Here is an 18,167-nt window from a genome sequence, read left to right on the forward strand (position 1 = left end):
CCTGTTCTAGGATGTGGTGCTGGATATTTGTATGGATTAGAATGTGTCTTCTTTTATCTAACTATATTAGTTTTAATGGTCCAACCTGCAGGTTTTTCGTTGTGGCCGTTGCGACTGCTGCTATTGGAATGTTTCTGCTGCTCCTCATGGTTTTGTTCATCATCGTTGAGCACTCTTTGAACCCGGCCATACTCCGCACCGCCCCTCAGTTTCAGGGTAAGAGGACTGGTCGAATGCTTTCTGAGCAAACATGCATTAGTTTGAATGCTCCATGGTTACAATAACGCCCTGACTGTTAGCTGGCTACATGCAAAAGGGATGTTCCCTTTCAGATTACTTTCACACGTATGTCATGCGGCACAGTGCTATCTGTTCAGTCTGTACCTGTCTGTCCAGGTCTGAATAACTCGACATGGTTGGTGTTCCTCCCACTGGCTCCTGTGCACACCAGTTCCGCTGGACTCTTGGTAGTGAGCTGCTTCACCTTTTTACTGACGCTGGTTTTCTTGGTGGTTCTGACTCACCTGCTGGGATTTCATATATTTCTCTGTGAGTATGAAGAATAGGTATTTTTGCAGGTGTATATGATAATCAGAAAGGAAAGACGGGACTGCCCTGAAGGCCACAAATGGCTGACGTGTTGCATAAATGGCTAACATTTTGTTTCTTTATGTGTACAGTGTCGAAGAAGCTTACCACATATGAGTACATGATGAAAAAGCGGCAAGAAGAGATGGATCGGGATTTGGAATTGGGACAGAAGCAATCCCTACCCACAAGTGCAGAATCAGCAAAGGTAAGACAGACTCCTCTCTGTTTTAGCTCCCTATAGCAGTTGATTTGGTTGAGCAGGACATTTTGCTAGACTACATCGTTGCTCTGTGGGGTTTTTTTCAGACACAGCCTTCTGTGGATGTATCTGTGGACTGTGAATCATCATGCCCAGTCAAGCCAGTCAAAGCAGGTGAGGCTTTAACTTAATGAGACCAACTGATCAGTTATGATTACAGAACATGTTATTGAGCTGCATTTGTGCCGTCTTTGTAGTATGGAGTACCAGGATGAAAGGAGGGAACTTGCCCTGCGTATCTCTATGGCGATGTGTGCAGAGGTACGGGCAGTTTACTTTTTTTCATGAAACATCTATTTTGGAGATTGGACATTTGACATCTGTGCCAAACTGTGTGCTTTGTTTTTGTTGTGAAATGTCATTGAACAAATTGATTTTAAGATTTGACATTGCATTTGACATGTCCCAAAACTGTGTGTATTGCAGCTGAAGCGTCTTGGTTCGATGACAGGAGCTCAATGGCACGAATGGTACAGAAACACCAGCCCATCCAAAGACATGACGCCAGGTGATTTTGAACACTTCACAAACTCAGAATCCAATCATTCATTGCTTGGTGCACTGAAAGCTAGTTGTGTTAGTTGGTCCATATTATGATGCAAATGTTTGGGAAGATAAAAGACTGGTAGTTGTAAAATGCAACTCCTAGCATAATGGTACTACTTGTCTTGGCTTCAATTTCCTAACGAAGAGTCTCATTTTAGGGGAGGATTTCGGTGAGTCCCTCAGCTGGACTGGACTACAGCAGGTGGTGGTGGATGGAGAGCAGAGCCGTGAGAAGTCTGCGGAAGCGGCTCCCATTATCCAGCAGCCCCTGGCCAGCTCTGTCTTGGCAGTTGAGCAGCAGCTGAGCATGGACACAAGGTCCGAGTCGGCCCTCTCCCAGCAGTGAGCGACTGAAAACCCTCTAGACCTGAACCCTTATGGCTATCGGACAATGGACACGACTAACGACGACGATTATGGAATATGGCTAACCAAAAGATATTGGAAGATATTTTTTGACCTGGTTTTCGAACACTTATTCTGAATTTTGACGATGAATATGGATTATGGCTTACTGGAACATATATAAAAACATTTTTTTCTTCGAAGTTTACACTGATCTTTTCATGCATGGACCCTGGCTGGAACCGTCTAGTGCCTTAATTTAACTTCACGATAAATGCATACTTGAATGTGCGAAAGTGTTAGCACTTTTCATTTTTAACTTGAACTGTGGAATAATTAATGTCTTGACGGCAAGTAATGTGTCAAGAGTATTGTATATTTCACTCAGTGTAAAAGGATTACATAATCTGCTGGTTGCATCTTCAGCAGTTGTATAACATGAAAGAAACAGACCCTGGTGACTCTGAGCCACAATAGTGAGACACTTCCACTTCTATGTATTACAGGATGTGAAGAGAGCAGAGCAATTGCATGATATTTGTTCTTGTAAATAAGAGCCTCATGGAAGTGTAGAGTCTCAAGGAGGGTGCAGTCCGGCCAAGTCCACAAGCTTTGGTCAAAAAGGGTAATCCAAAAAGGCAAGGGCAAACCACAAGAATCCACTGTGAAGGACGAGACAATCTGGCAGAGAGTGCTTCTCCTGGCACTGCTTAAATACCAGGGCTGACAAAGAGAGTGGCAACAGGTGTGACAGTGCAGGCGCTGATGATTGGGCAACTCCCCTGTCAGTCAACCGGGAGCCAGGACAGAGGGAAAACCCGGAATGGAGCTCAGGAACAGCAGAGGCCTCACAGCGACTAAGTGGGGATTCAAGTCCGGACTGTGACATTAGGTCTATGTTTCATGTTCTGTACATTTTGGCTATTGTTTAGGCTACAAGATGGATGAAAATAGTCCATTTAAAGTAGCCCATTAAGTCTTAAGAAGGTAATATTCAGTTATTATTATTAAGTCATTGTTTAGTGTCTCATTCACCATCGTCGCGACAGTGCCATTATCCAACGCGCGATAATGGTGTGCTGTGAAAGCGCACTTTCTACTATGGTCCTTTTTTCCCCATCTGTCCTTGTGAGTATTTTATTGTTCCACCTACCTGGCCAGGAACTATGATGGAAATTAACAATATTTGCTACAACATGTTTCATCAAATTATGGTATGGTGTCGTTCATTTTTCAGAAAAGAAACATGTCTGCTACACCAGATGAAACCAAGAGTAGCATCTCTGAGGTAAGCAGGCTTTATAATAACTTGTTTATGAACAGCAATCCAGCACATTCATATCTTATAGTTAAGCAATATGATACAAGTGAGAGTGGCATAATTTATTTCTCACTAGCTGTCAAAAGTGTCATTATTAAATTGCTGCTCTCTCACTTTGAATGAGTGGAGCAGCCAGTTCGATGCAAAATGCGAAACTATAAAGAGTCTTGAGAGACGATGTCCTGAGATATCACCTCTCATCATGACTCATGGAATGCCTCTCGTCCAATCAGAAATGAATTTATAGTGTGACCGCACTTAACTGTTTCATCATGTATATCACTGTATCATCATGGTGTTCATTGCTGTGCATCATATCAGCAGGATGGAAGTGGGACCTCAGGAGAGAGCAGCTCAATGCTGGATTTCATGTCTATGAAGAGCTACCCTGACATGTCTCTTGATATGTCCAAGCTCACAGTCTTGACCTCTCTGCCTGCCCTCCCTGCACCCTTTCAGGTAAGACGGTGAAGAAAGAGCCGGAACATGACTAAGGCCACCAGCACTTTGACGACACTGCCAAGCTCCTGCAGGAGTTCCAGGACACACAGGTGGACAGGGTGGGCTCCAGGCCCTCCTCCAACCTGTCCTCCCTCTCCAACGCCTCCGAACGAGACCAGCACCACCTGGGTAAGAAGGCCACGCAGAGTAGTGCCCTGGGAGGCCCAGAAGTCAAGGCCTGTCATTACATTCAATGCCCACACCCATCCACTCCACAGACGCATTACCTACTTACTTTTTTTAAATACCTTTATCTTTTAATATCCACATCAATAGACCCAAATATAATATAAACAGATACACAATTTGAGATGTCCTTGTTATGTCAGTTGTCGTGATGACGACTCAACTTCTCTTTTCATCCTGTGTTGTGCAGGGAGTCCAGCACACCTTGGTGTTGGAGATCAGTCAGAGATGATGCACGACCCGTACGAGTTTCTCCAGTCTCCTGAACCAGGCACCACTGCCAACAGCTGATGGATGCACTTCCCCCTCCAATCTAATGTCCGCTTGTACATGGGCTTTCTTTTGTGTAATGTGTCTTTGATTACAATTGATTGGACTGACTTAACTATGTCTGCTGAGTATGTATGTTGTGTGATGTAAGTTGTACAGATACAGATGTACACCATTCAGTTTCCAAGTTTAAGTTCAAGTTCAAGTCAAGTTTCAAGTTTAAGTTTATTGTCATGTGCTCATAAAAAATAATTTATAAGTAATGAAATTCATCGTGCTGAAGTGTCCAGAAATAAATTAGAAAGAAAAAGAAATAAATAGATATGAGAGAGAGAGAGAGAGAGAGTTTGGCCTTTCTTCTGCATCGCTGACTGTAGAGGTCCTGGATGGATGGTAACTCAGTCCTTGTAATACGCTGCGCTGATCTGACAACTCTTTGTAGCGCTTTTCGATCCTGGGCAGTGCTGTTACCATACCATGATGTTATGCCACCAGTCAGAATACTCTATTGTACAGCGGTAAAAGTTGGTCAATATTTTGTGGTCCATGCCAAATTTCCGCAGACGTCGCAGAAAGAAGAGCCGCTGTCTTTGTGATCACACCAATATGGTGTGTCCAGCTCAGATCCTCACTGATGTTAATGCCCAGGAATCTGAAGCTTTTGACTCTCTCCACTGCTGCACTCCCGATGTGAATGGGTGTGTGTTCTTCTCCCTGCAGCCGCCTGTAATCCACTATCAGCTCCTTGGTCTTTGTTACATTGAGCAGCAGACGGTTATCCTGACACCAAGATGTCATTGCTGCCACCTCTGCTCTGTAGGCAGACTCATCACCATTCTTGATGCAGCCGATTATGGTGGTGTCATCAGCAAACTTAATGATGGTGTTGGAGCTGTCAGTGGCTGCACACAGTCATATATGTACAGTGAGTACAACAGAGGGCTTAACACACAACCCTGTGGAGCACCAGTGCTGAGTGTTAGACTGGAGGAGGTGATGTTACCTAGCCGTACTGCCTGTGGCCTGCCTGTTAGGAAATTAAGTATCCAGCTGCATATGGAGGGACTGATGTTCAGGTCTTGCAGTTTCATGATGAGCCTAGATGGTATTATGGTGTTGAAGTCGATAAAGAGCATCCGTACATACGTGTTGTTCTGATCCAAGTGAGAGAGAGCAGTATTCAAGGCCAAAGCTACAGCATCATCTGTAGACCTGTTAGACCTATAAGCAAACTGAAGTGGGTCTAATGCAGTAGATAGACAGGATGTGATGTCACTGATGTGGTCTTTAACTAACCTCTCAAAGCACTTCATCACAACAGAGGTCAGAGCGACAGGGTGGTAGTCATTTATACAGCTCACTGATGATTTCTTAGGGACTGGGATGATGGTGGCCTCTTAAAGCATGTGGGGACTGTAACATTTGAATGAAATGAAATAAGCTCAGGCGTGCCAGAGGCACCTTAGAATGTCAATAGGGTCCCAAGGGCGTGACCACGCACCTTACACTGAGCGCATCCTGATTGACAGTTCAGTCTATGTATTAGCTCCAAGTAACCGTTCAATAAACGAGGCTCCTTTTAGCAAGTCATCTCAGTGGTTATTTACTTCTACAAAGTGTGGAATACGACATGGTGTCAGAATAGAGGATGGACGTCGCTGGAGTACCTTCGCCGAAAATTAACTGGGAATCGCAGAATTTGCCAGGAGAGTGGAAAAAGTTTAAGCAGCATGTGGAACTCATGTTTTCAGGACCGTTTCGGAGCAAGAACCAAGCGGAGAAATGCAGCTACCTACTTCTTTGGGTTGGTGAGAAGGGAAGAGACATTTATAATACTTGGACATTGACAGCAGATGCTGCAAAAGAGCTTAAAACGTACTACGATCGTTATGAAGCATATGTGTTGCCTAAAAAGAATACCATATTTGCCCGATATAAGTTTCATGAGAAGGTTCAGGGTGCTAACGAAACCCTCGAACAATTCGCCACTGAGTTAAAATTACTTGTGAAAGACTGTGCTTATGCAAACGAGGACGAAATGGTCAGAGACCGCATTGTATTCGGCATACAATCGTCCAAAGTCAGAGAGAAACTTTTGAGTGTAGGCTCGGATTTAACGCTCGATAAAACTATGGATATTGCTAGGTCACACGAACTAGCATTAAGCACAGACGCGCACCATTGGAAATGGCGCCACGAGCTGCGCTCGTGATCAGGTCGTGCACGCTGTACACAGGCAGCAGCAGCACACAACCAGAGAGGCAACGAGAGGAGCTCGCAAACCGGACAAAGTGAGCAGAGATTGGAAGCCAGCTGGGACAGGAAAGACGTACGGCAAGAACTGTGGCTATTGTGGTGGACGAGCACATAGAGACAATGAACACTGTCCTGCTAGAGGCAAGCAATGTGCTAAATGTGGCAAACTCAACCACTTCGCGAAAGTATGCAAATCCACAAGCAGGAGATCCGTGCATGCAGTGAACCAAGATGAAAACGGTGAGACAGATGAACTGTTTATTGATGCAATTACAAAGCGTGGGCACTTGTCAGACTCTGAGCAGGCGTTTGCCGATATTAAACTGGGGGAACACGGCACTGTTACCAAATTTAAGTTAGACACTGGTGCACAAGTTAACGTTATACCCCTGAGTCTATACCACCAGTTGCACGAGACATGTAGGCTGCAACTACAACCTACAACACGCATGCTGACAGGATATGGTGGACAGCCACTTGCTGTTAAAGGCATGTGCAAAATAATTAGTGCATACAAAGAGCGTGGCATGACATTGGATTTTTACATAGTGGACACAAAGGCCCCGCCGGTCCTGGGCTTAAATGCATGTCTAGATTTAGACTTGATTAAGCTAGTACTGTCCGTCACTGCTGCTGTGGATCAAAAGTCCATATTAGACGAGTTTGCAGACGTCTTTCAGGGAATTGGGCTTTTCCCAGGAGAGTGTACTATTCACCTCGACCCAGCAGCAACACCTGTCGTTTGCCCGCCTAGAAGAGTTCCAATAGCGCTACGCAGTCGCCTGCAGAAGGAACTACACCACATGGAAAACACAGGAATCATCGCTAGGGTAACTGAGCCGTCTGAGTGGGTCAATGCATTAGTAGTAGTAGAGAAGCCGCGCACAGGAAAGCTAAGGGTTTGTCTCGACCCTAGGGACTTAAACAAAGCCATTAAAAGGCCACACTACCCGCTACCCACACTGGAGGATATCACACATAAGCTGGCAGGCGCTAAGTACTTCAGTGTCTTGGATGCACGTTCAGGGTACTGGGCAATCAAGCTCACCACAGCCTCGTCCAAGCTCACTACTTTCAACACGCCATTCGGGCGATACCGCTTTCTGAGACTCCCTTTCGGATTAATATCAGCTCAAGACGAATTTCAGCGAAAAATTGATGAGACCTACCAGGGCCTCGAGGGCGTGGTGGCTATCGTGGATGATGTCCTCGTATATGGTCCAACCAAGGATGCTCACGACAGAAACTTGCGCGCCATGCTCCAGAGGTCTCGTGAGAAAGGAGTCCGGCTCAACCCAGAAAAAAGCGTCATAGCTTCTACGGAAGTCAGTTACTTTGGTCACTGCCTCTCACAGGAAGGCATCAAGCCTGACCCAGATAAAGTCAATGCAATCAGGATGATGCAACCTCCAAAAACCGTGCCGAGCTGGAAACAGTGCTGGGTATGGTGAACTATCTGGCAAAGTTTGCACCTGGGTTGTCAGAAATCAATGCACCGATGCGCCAGCTGCTCAAGCAGTCCAGTGAATTCCTGTGGGACAGCCAACACGACGCTGCGTTCCAGAAGATGAAGGACGTCATCACCAGGGAACCGGGACCGGTCCTCGCCTACTTCGATCCTGACAAAGAGCTCAGCTTGCAAGTGGACGCATCTAAATATGGCTTAGGTGCTGTATTGCTTCAAGAAGGTAGGCCAGTCAGTTATGCATCTAGGTCTCTCACAGAGACCGAGGTAAATTATGCCCAGATCGAGAAAGAGATGTATGCAATACTGTTCGGTCTCAAACGTTTCCACCAATATGCCTATGGTCGTCACGTCCATGTGGAATCAGACCACAAGCCCTTGGAGTCGATCATCAGGAAGCCACTAGCTGCAGCACCGCCAAGGTTACAAAGAATGATCCTCCAACTGCAAAAATACTGTTTCACGATCACGCACCGTCCAGGCAAGGACATACCTGTCGCCGACACACTGTCGAGGAAATCTCTTGCCGCTACTGATAGCAGCCTGAGCGAAGGCATGGACGTACAGGTGCACACTGTGTTCAGCAGCATGCCTGTGAGTGATGATAGACTGTCTGAGATCCGAAAAGAAACCGAAAACGACGAACAACTCACAGTGCTAAAGAAGGTTGTTCAAGACGGGTGGCCTGGTGACCGAAAGAACTGCCCTCTCAGCGTGAGAGAGTTTTGGAATCACCGTGACGAGCTCTCCGAAATGAATGGCATCTTCTTCAAGGGGGAGAAAATCATCATTCCTTCTAAGATGCGAGGTAGGATGCTAGAGAAAATCCATACAGGTCACATGGGCATAGAAAAATGTAAACAAAGAGCCCGTGACATTATGTTTTGGCCTGGAATGTCCAAAAGCATAGAGACAATGGTAATGAATTGCAGCACATGTCAAGAACACCAACCAGCAAACACGAAAGAGCCCATGATTCCTCACCGCATCCCTGACAGACCGTGGCAGGTCGTGGCAACAGACATCTTCGCATGGCAAGGTGAGAATTACCTCATTACCGTGGATTACTACAGTAGATTTTTTGAACTAGACAGACTTACAAGCACCACTTCGGCATCAGTTGCACACAAGCTAAAAGCTGCCTTTGCCAGGCATGGCATCCCAGAGACTGTCGTCTCAGACAATGGCCCCCAATATGCAGCAAAAGAGTTCGAGGCATTTGCTCAGTCTTGGGAATTTGAACATGTCACGTCCAGTCCGTATTACCCCCAGGCAAATGGTCTTGCGGAGAGGACTGTGAAGACAGCAAAAGCTCTAATGGAGAAGGCCAAAGCAGATGGACGAGACCCCTACCTCGGTCTCCTGGAATATCGAAACACGCCGGTGGACAGCTTCAAGTCTCCTGCACAGCTGCTGATGAGTCGTAGGCTCAGGTCAGTCTTGCCAAGCACAAACATGCAGCTGCAGCCAGAGGTTGTTAGCTACAAGGATGGTCATACAAAACGACAGCAAAGGCAACAGCATCAAAAGAAGTACTACGATAGGTTTGCCAGACCGCTACCGCCGCTACACATCGGACAGTCCATCAGGCTCCAGGAACAGGGCCGATGGAGGCCAGCAGTCGTTGTCCAGCCAGCTGACACACAGCGGTCATACATCCTTCGCACCCAGGAGGGTCAGGTGTATCGCCGCAACCGCAGACACCTTCGGACCACCAAGGAGAACTGGTCTGAAAGCAGAGCCAGCTCAGGTGATGCTGAGCTCCAAGAACAAAACAGTCAACAACAACAAACACCAACACCATACTTACCTACAGAGCACACACCAGAGGAAACATCACACTCACTTACACAATGCACACATGAAGAAACACCAGGCTTACCTGACTCACACACTCCGGAAATCACAAACACAGAGTCATACCGCACAAAGTCGGGACGAGAGGTCAAGACACGATCTGTCCTGAATCTGTGAATTGTAAAGGGTGTAGGCGGATCGCTGCCCTATGTCAAAAAAAAAAAAAGAAAAAAAAAAGAAAGACAACGAAAATGTTATGTTCATGGTAATGTTGAAATGTAAAAAAAAAAAAAAAAAGAGTGAGAAAAATGATGTTCATGGTAATGTTGAAATGTTTGAAATGTTGTGATATGAGATGGATATATTGAAACAGCTCTGATAGTTCAAACAATGTTTTAGTCATAAGAATAGAAAACATACCGTTGTTGTTTATGTCACAGGAATAGAAATTATATGAAATGATATGAGATGGATATATTGAAACAGCTCTGATTGTTCAAACAATGTTTTAATCTCAAGAATAGGAATTATTCGGAACATGTAAGTCATTCAAAGTAATGTATTTCAAACTGTATGCATTAGGAACAATTCCAATCCATTACATTGTCATTCTTTCAAAAAGAGGGAGATGTAACATTTGAATGAAATGAAATAAGCTCAGGCGTGCCAGAGGCACCTTAGAATGTCAATAGGGTCCTAAGGGCGTGACCACGCACCTTACACTGAGCGCATCCTGATTGACAGTTCAGTCTATGTATTAGCTCCAAGTAACCGTTCAATAAACGAGGCTCCTTTTAGCAAGTCATCTCAGTGGTTATTTACTTCTACAAAGTGTGGAATACGACAGGGACTACAAGTTTCAAGGTGAATTGAATTTACAACTGAGTTTAGAAATCATGCGCAGACGCTAACGCATCTTGAGGTGTTTCTAGAGCCGCATTTAAAACGTGTCTGATCAGCAAGGGATGCGTGAATATAGCCCCTATGCGTTTAATAAACATTAGTGGAAGCTAATTGTAGACAAAGACGCAACGCTAACAGAACGCGCACGCCAAGTATAACCTCTGTTGTGAGCGCAGATAGATGCGTCTGAGATGTCAGGTGGAATAGTGATTCTGGCGAGAAGAGATGCCGAGGGATTTCACAGGTGGGCTAGTTAAAACTTTCAACTTCTATTAGAAAAAGACGCTGAGATTAGTGTGGTAGCACAGGTTTTCTTCTAATGATGAAAGTTAGCGAAATTAGACAAACATGTATAGACATAACGAGTTCTTTTGATGAAGAATGCGTGCAGTTTTCCATCTAGATCGGCAAAAGGTGAAGCAAATAGGCAGACTTTATCAGTATATCAAAGGCTAATGTGACAGTTGAATTAATGCTCATAAACTGTGCTGGTTCGTTTTGTCCAGAGACGTAGTTGATTGACATGATAATGCTGTCTTTAAGAAAAGTGGGCCCTGTTACTCGAAGCACACTGCGCATAGACCTTACGCAAAGCCTACGCAAAATACGCAACTCAAATGATTCGCTATAATAGTAAAGTAGCCAAAAAAAGTTGCGACTGCTTCAGACCACACGTAACGCACGTAACCGTTTGAGTTATGTGTGTGACTTGCAACAAGTTTCGGTTACACCCGGATCATTACGAGTTCGTAAGCCATGCGTAAATTAAATTTACATTTGATTGGCGAGTTACAGGAGGACCCTGATCAGTAGCCTAGTCTGTGCCTACAGGTAGCCTACAGTTTAACGTGTATTATGAAGACAGTTCACATAACTTTATTGGTTGGTTAAACACACTAGCACAATATAGCCTAAAACCACAATCTGTAGTAGCCTAGGCTGCATATTAAAACGTTTTAAAACAATTTGAAAAATTAAAGCCTATCTACCCTATTTTATATAATTATATTAGTTTGAAATAGTGTGTGTCTCAAGCAAGATTATTGATTACCTGGTTTGGTCCAACAAATTCAGACTTTTCCTTATTCTGATAGTTTAAGTGTCCATTAGGCCTATGAAATCATCAGAAATGTGTAATAAGAACATAATAAGTACATAAGCACAGAGAAAGAGAGAGATAGTAAGAAATTAAGAAAGAAAGAAAGAAAGAAAGCAGGTCCCTCACACTTTGGAATATTTGTTTACATGTTTTTTTTCTTTTTTTCGGGGGGGGGGGGGGGGGGGGGGGGGGGTTTGGTCGGAGAAGAGTCTCACCTTTTTCACCCCTGACCAGTTTGCATGCCTGAATATGGCCAAGCCTCATAGTTTTCAAGAGCAACTGAAGCCTGTTACCTATTTAGACTTTCGCTCATACATCTTATTAATTTCTGGCCATAATAAAGTTAGGTGGTTTCGAAGGTGTTGGGCATCGTCGGCGTCAGTGGCCATATGCAAAGCTGCGTTTATGGTGTCACCATCACAGTGAGAGTAAATTGGAAGCCTGGGATTTACGAGTTAATTTACAAGGCAACTGTCTTTCATTTAGCACGATAGAACGCCATCTCAAGGCATATCTCACATGATTCTCTCGAGCTTCAAGAAAATACTTCTGGTAAACTACTAGATTTTCCATCTGTTGAGCTTTTTAACCTTTTTGTGTTCATTTGTAGGCTACTCCTGCTGACTCTTAAGTAGGGACACATACATTGAGGAACAAATGTATTAACTCTGGCTTTCACAGCTCACCCTTACCTCAACCCTTTCCCTCCCTTCAGATATGAGGTGCTGCGATCAGCACCTGAGGCGGACCGAGCCGGCCCCCGGGAGCAGCTGCAATGAGCCGGTGACCCCTGCACCGCGCTCGCGCCGCAACGGCTGGTCCGCACGACCCTCGCCCCAGCAGCTGGTTTCCTACTTCACCTACATTTACTTGGTTGTTGTCGGATTTGGGATCTACATCCCACTGCTGCCCTCCCCATGGGACTCGTTGGCCTATGGTGTATCCTTTACTGTGTACTGTGAGTAGCCTAGATGCATGAGCTTTGAAAGCAACTTAGGATGTCTTAGGGTGGACAGGTGCGTGTGATCAGTTCCGTGTTCATCTTCCTATTTTCACCATTGCATATGTAAAAGGGTAGGACAATGTGTCTTGCAGAAATATAACTGTTTATGTGGTCTAATCCTTCACCACTGTCAATCACTGGTCAGTTTTCTGTACATTTCAACACTCACTTGTAGTTTCTAAGCATCTCCATTTTGATTGGATTTTGCATTTCAACACGAAGGCTGGTGATGCTGGCTGCACCAAGCTATCAAAGTGCTGGTTTGTCTGCTCGCAGTCCCTAAAGATCATCCTGACATCTGAATAGGAATGGTTCGTGTTGCGCTCTTGGCCCATGGCGTTGGGAGTGTGCGGATGGCGTTGGCCGTGGCTGAGATTTTCAATTTCAATTTCAATTTCATTTTGCTTATAGAGCGCCAAAACATTACACATGTCTCATGGCGCTTTACAGAGTGTTAGACATTCAAAGAGAGCCTATGAGTAACAGGGGCAAGGAAAAACTCCCTAGAATTGGAGATACATATAGGAAGAAACCTCAGACAGATCCACGACTCAAGGGCCCAACCCATCTGCCTTGGGTCAGTTACAGTACAGTCATTTGTAGTTTGAAAGTAACAATGACAATGAAAGTTCAAATAGTCCAGTGTAGGGAATAGATTGTCCATTAGTAATCCATTAGTTATTTCGGAAAGTGATGGGTCGCTGGGATGCGTGGGCCAAAGATTCGGGCAGGGAACCACAGCAGGTGATGGTAGGGCAGTCATAGGGATGGCGAAGGCAATGGCGATGGTAGGGCAGTCAGAGGGATGTGACTTCAGGTGTGATGAGGGACAGGCACAGAGATGGTTGATGGCTGGTAATGGTTTACCTCACAGGTGAGTTATAGGGGAAAGGGAAGAGAAATAGAGTGTGTTAGTATTACTGTAAGTCATGATGGTTGGTATTAATAAGTATATCAATAGTGATATAAATGATTATACTATAGAGGGTTTACAAAACGCTTTTACACACCTCTTTTGTGGGGACAGGTGCGTCGGAATAGGTTACCCAGTTAAACCCGAAGAGAGAATCCCGCACATCGTCCACCACGCACACAACATCCACCCACCCACAATGCCCCCCCCCAGGCGAACCCACACACCACATCTGAACCGCACGCCCAAACAGCATGGCCGAGTATGGCCAGCCAGAGTCCGCCCACAGGCAGCGCCACCCATCCACAAATAACCCCCCACCACCATCCGCGAGCAGAGAGAATGGGGCCCGCGCCAGCCCCACCCCATCCACAACACCGCACGAACACACACCAACGGCCCGACCAGGACACACAATCCGATCCGACCCGCCGCCCAGGCCCCCCGGAAGCAGCGCCCCCAGAGCAAAAGTCCAGAATGCTTCATGTCTTTGGACGTGTCATCCTGTCATCCTGTTAACAGGGTAGGGAGGCGTAGGGAGGCGTAGGGAGGCGATGTAATGTAATTAAAATCGTTAAAATCATTGGACATTGGTGTAATGTAATTAAAATCGTTAAAATCATTGGACTTCCACTCTAGAAACACCACCCCAAGAAGGCCCGGACCGCAAGGCCAATCCAAATACAATGCCGCAACATAGCCCTCCCCTCCGCCATCCACTCCCAGCATTCCCACCTCCCCCGTCCCCCCATCCCACAAAGCGCACAACCGTGCACATCTGATCAGACCGCCAGTATACGCCCACGCAGAGCCACTGCCGAATGGAGCCGACACGAACCCCACCCCCCCACCTACAGACGGCGACGGGAGGCCCCCCGCCGACGATATAGGCCCATATGAGAGCAGAGGTCTGATCCGTGGCTGGCAGGGAGTCAGGGCAGCTGTGCTGGCTGTGCCTCCAGGAGCCTCGTTTTCCCAGACGGCCACCGCACACACAGCCCTGCTGTGGCATGCTGGGGGGTTGATAGGCTCTTGACGTCAGGGCTGTCAGTGTGCACACTAGCGCATTGGTGGGCACATGGGTGTTTCATGGAGAGCTGACTGCACTCTACACTCTATGAGGTTTTTGTAAGCAGTGCTGGGCCTTGCCTGTTTTCTTCTCTGTCTGAGGTCAAATGTCAGACAATAATCAGAAGCTTATCTGTGATTCCCTTTTTTAAAAATAGGTGGGTTGATATACAGAATACTTCTCTTTCCAATCGTTCTCTTCCCAAGTGAATTTTACCTTGACTTCAATCTACACAGCATCTTGGATTTTTCTTTGTTCTTCACCTGGTTACCCACATTGCAGCTGTGTTGATAGACCCAGCAGAACCCATTGTGCGCGCCAGAAACTACGCCTCTACCTTGCCGACCTTTGACAAAAGCCAACATGCACATGTCATCCTTGACCTACACTGTAAAATCTTTGATATTGACGTGTGAGTGTATTGTCCTCGTCAGATGTCTATTTACTTTCTATCTACTTTCAAAGTGATTTATTTTCACAAAGATTGTGCATGACCATGAATTATTCTCATCCCCATGTTACTTCTGTGCTGTTTCTCTCCCCTTTGTGTTGCTTGCTATCTGCAGGGGACCTCGAGCTAAACACTGCAAGGCTTGCAACAAATGTGTTACAGACTTTGACCACCACTGCAAATATATGAATAATTGTGTGGGGAGGAGGAACTATTGGTAAGAGGAAACTTGGCTTTGAGTATAATGTGTTTCTTTGGTTGCCATCAGGGCACTTTCAGCACCACTGTTTTGTTCCTCTTCAGACATGTGGTCATGAGCAGTCTCTTTGTAATGACTGCATGCTCTGGGTTTTAATGTCACAGTGCTACCTACCTGCTACCGTCCTGTGACCTGTTCTAGGATGTGGTGCTGGATATTTGTATGGATTAGAATGTGTCTTCTTTGATCTAACTATATTATTAATGGTCCAACCTGCAGGTTTTTCTTTGTGGCCGTTGTGACTGCTGCTATTGGAATGTTTCTGCTGCTCCTCATGGTTTTGTTCATCATCATTGAGCACTCTTTGAACCCGGCCATACTCCGCACCGCCCCTCAGTTTCAGGGTAAGAGGACTGGTCGAATGCTTTCTGAGCAAACATGCATTAGTTTGAATGCTCCATGGTTATAATAATGCCCTGACTGTTAGCTGGCTACATGCTAAAGGGATGTTCCCTTTCAGATTACTTTCACACGTGTATGTCATGCGGCACAGTGCTATCTGTTCAGTCTGTACCTGTCTGTCCAGGTCTGAATAACTCGACATGGTTGGTGTTCCTCCCACTGGCTCCTGTGCACACCAGTTCCGCTGGACTCTTGGTAGTGAGCTGCTTCACCTTTTTACTGACGCTGGTTTTCTTGGTGGTTCTGACTCACCTGCTGGGATTTCATATATTTCTCTGTGAGTATGAAGAATAGGTATTTTTGCAGGTGTATATGATAATCAGAAAGGAAAGACGGGACTGCCCTGAAGGCCACAAATGGCTGACGTGTTGCATAAATGGCTAACATTTTGTTTCTTTATGTGTACAGTGTTGAAGAAGCTCACCACATACTGTACGAGTACATGATGAAAAAGCGGCAAGAAGAGATGGATCGGGATTTGGAATTGGGACAGAAGCAATCCCGACCCACAAGTGCAGAATCAGCAAAGGTAAGACAGACTCCTCTCTGTTTTAGCTCCCTATAGCAGTTGATTTGGTTGAGCAGGACATTTTGCTAGACTACATCGTTGCTCTGTGGGTTTTTTTTTCAGACACAGCCTTCTGTGGATGTATCTGTGGACTGTGAATCATCTTTGCCCAGTCAAGCCAGTCAAAGCAGGTGAGGCTTTAACTTAATGAGACCAACTGATCAGTTATGATTACAGAACATGTTATTGAGCTGCATTTGTGCCGTCTTTGTAGTATGGAGTACCAGGATGAAAGGAGGGAACTTGCCCTGCGTATCTCTATGGCGATGTGTGCAGAGGTACGGGCAATTTACTTTTTTTCATGAAACATCTATTTTGGAGATTGGACATTTGACATCTGTGCCAACACTGTGTGCATTGTTTTTTTGTGAAACATTGAACAAATTGATTTTAAGATTTGACATTGCATTTGACATGTCCCAAAACTGTGTGTATTACAGCTGAAGCGTCTTGGTTCAATGACAGGAGCTCAATGGCACGAATGGTACAGAAACACCAGCTCATCCAAAGACATGACGCCAGGTGATTTTGAACACTTCACAAACTCAGAATCCAATTATTCATTGCATGGTGCACTGAAAGCTAGTTGTGTTAGTTGGTCCATATTATGATGCAAATGTTTGGGAAGATAAAAGACTGGTAGTTGTAAAATGCAATTCCTAGCATAATGGTACTACTTGTCTTGGCTTCAATTTCCTAACGAAGAGTCTCATTTTAGGGGAGGATTTCGGTGAGTACCTCAGCTGGACTGGACTACAGCAGGTGGTGGTGGATGGAGAGCAGAGCCGTGAGAAGTCTGCGGAAGCGGCTCCCATTATCCAGCAGCCCCTGGCCAGCTCTGTCTTGGCAGTTGAGCAGCAGCTGAGCATGGACACAAGGTCCGAGTCGGCCCTCTCCCAGCAGTGAGCGACTGGAAACCCTCTAGACCTGAACCCTAATGGCTATCTGACAATGGACACGACTAACGACGACGAATTTGGACAACGATTATGGAATATGGCTAACCAAAAGATATTGGAAGATATTTTTTGACCTGGTTTTCTAACAATGGATATGACCACTTATTCTGAATTTTGACGATGAATATGGATGATGGCTGACTGGAACATATATAAAAAAAAAAAATTCTTTGATTGAAGTTTACACTGATCTTTTCATGCATGGACCCTGGCTGGAACCGTCTAGTGCCTTAATTTAACTTCACGATAAATGCATACTTGAATGTGCTAAAGTGTCATCACTTTTCATGTTTAACTTGAACTATGGAATAATTAATGTCTTGACAGCAAGTAATGTATCATAAGAGTATTATGTATTTCACTCATGATGTTAAGATAAAAGATTTTGTCATGTCCAAATGGAGGGTATTTTTTGACCACATGATGGGGCTGTTGAACATGGTTATTCGCTCGGCTGTGTATGACTCCGTCTGTTCACAGTTAAAAATAGCATCTGATTGTTGGGGTGTGGGAGATGTGCTTGTCCATACGCCGTGATGGTTTCACATTTGCCTGGTGCCCCTGGCAGCCCACACCTCAGTGTTCTGCTGTATCATCTGCCTGGCCCCAGTGGTAAAAGGATTACATAATCTGCTGGGTGCATCTTCAGCAGTTGTATAACATGAAAGAAACAGACCCTGGTGAATCTGAGCCACAGTAGTGAGCCACTTCTATGTATTACAGGATGTGAAGAGAGCAGAGCATTGATTGCATGATATTTGTTCTTGGAAATAAGAAGAGCCTCATGGAAGTGTACACATGCTATATCCTAATTTTGGTGCACATCTTCTGGGAGTCTGGGTTCTGGGATGTGGCTTAATCTTGATCTTGGAGGGGGGAAATGCTTTCCCATTGGGGGGAGAGGGGAGAAGATCACTGGCCCTTGCTCACCCAGCCACAGAAGACATCCTGTGCTCGGCCAAAGGCCAAAAATGCACTTCCTGGAATAATATTTAGATTACCTC

General features: G+C 45.4%; 1 protein-coding gene, 1 long non-coding RNA gene and 1 pseudogene across 2 annotated transcripts; all 3 read left to right on the plus strand.

Moving 5' to 3' along the window:
* Positions 1-96: 96 nt before the first annotated feature.
* LOC134083468 (palmitoyltransferase ZDHHC11-like) lies at positions 97-981 on the plus strand. The gene is made up of 4 exons (XM_062539793.1): positions 97-216; positions 397-549; positions 681-796; positions 898-981. Exons 1-4 carry the CDS (start codon positions 129-131, stop codon positions 979-981), a joined length of 441 nt encoding a protein of 146 aa, XP_062395777.1. The 5' UTR covers positions 97-128.
* Positions 982-1,049: 68 nt separating this feature from the next.
* LOC134083284 (uncharacterized) lies at positions 1,050-1,666 on the plus strand. The gene is made up of 3 exons (XR_009939722.1): positions 1,050-1,111; positions 1,277-1,358; positions 1,555-1,666. It is a non-coding gene; the product is annotated as an uncharacterized LOC134083284 (long non-coding RNA).
* A 10,556-nt stretch (positions 1,667-12,222) lies between these two features.
* On the plus strand, positions 12,223-17,553 carry LOC134083276 (palmitoyltransferase ZDHHC11-like; annotated as a pseudogene).
* The last annotated feature ends 614 nt before the right edge of the window (positions 17,554-18,167 follow it).

The sequence above is a fragment of the Sardina pilchardus genome, chromosome 6 (assembly GCF_963854185.1).
Source record: "Sardina pilchardus chromosome 6, fSarPil1.1, whole genome shotgun sequence".
Classification (NCBI taxonomy): Eukaryota; Metazoa; Chordata; class Actinopteri; order Clupeiformes; family Clupeidae; genus Sardina; species Sardina pilchardus.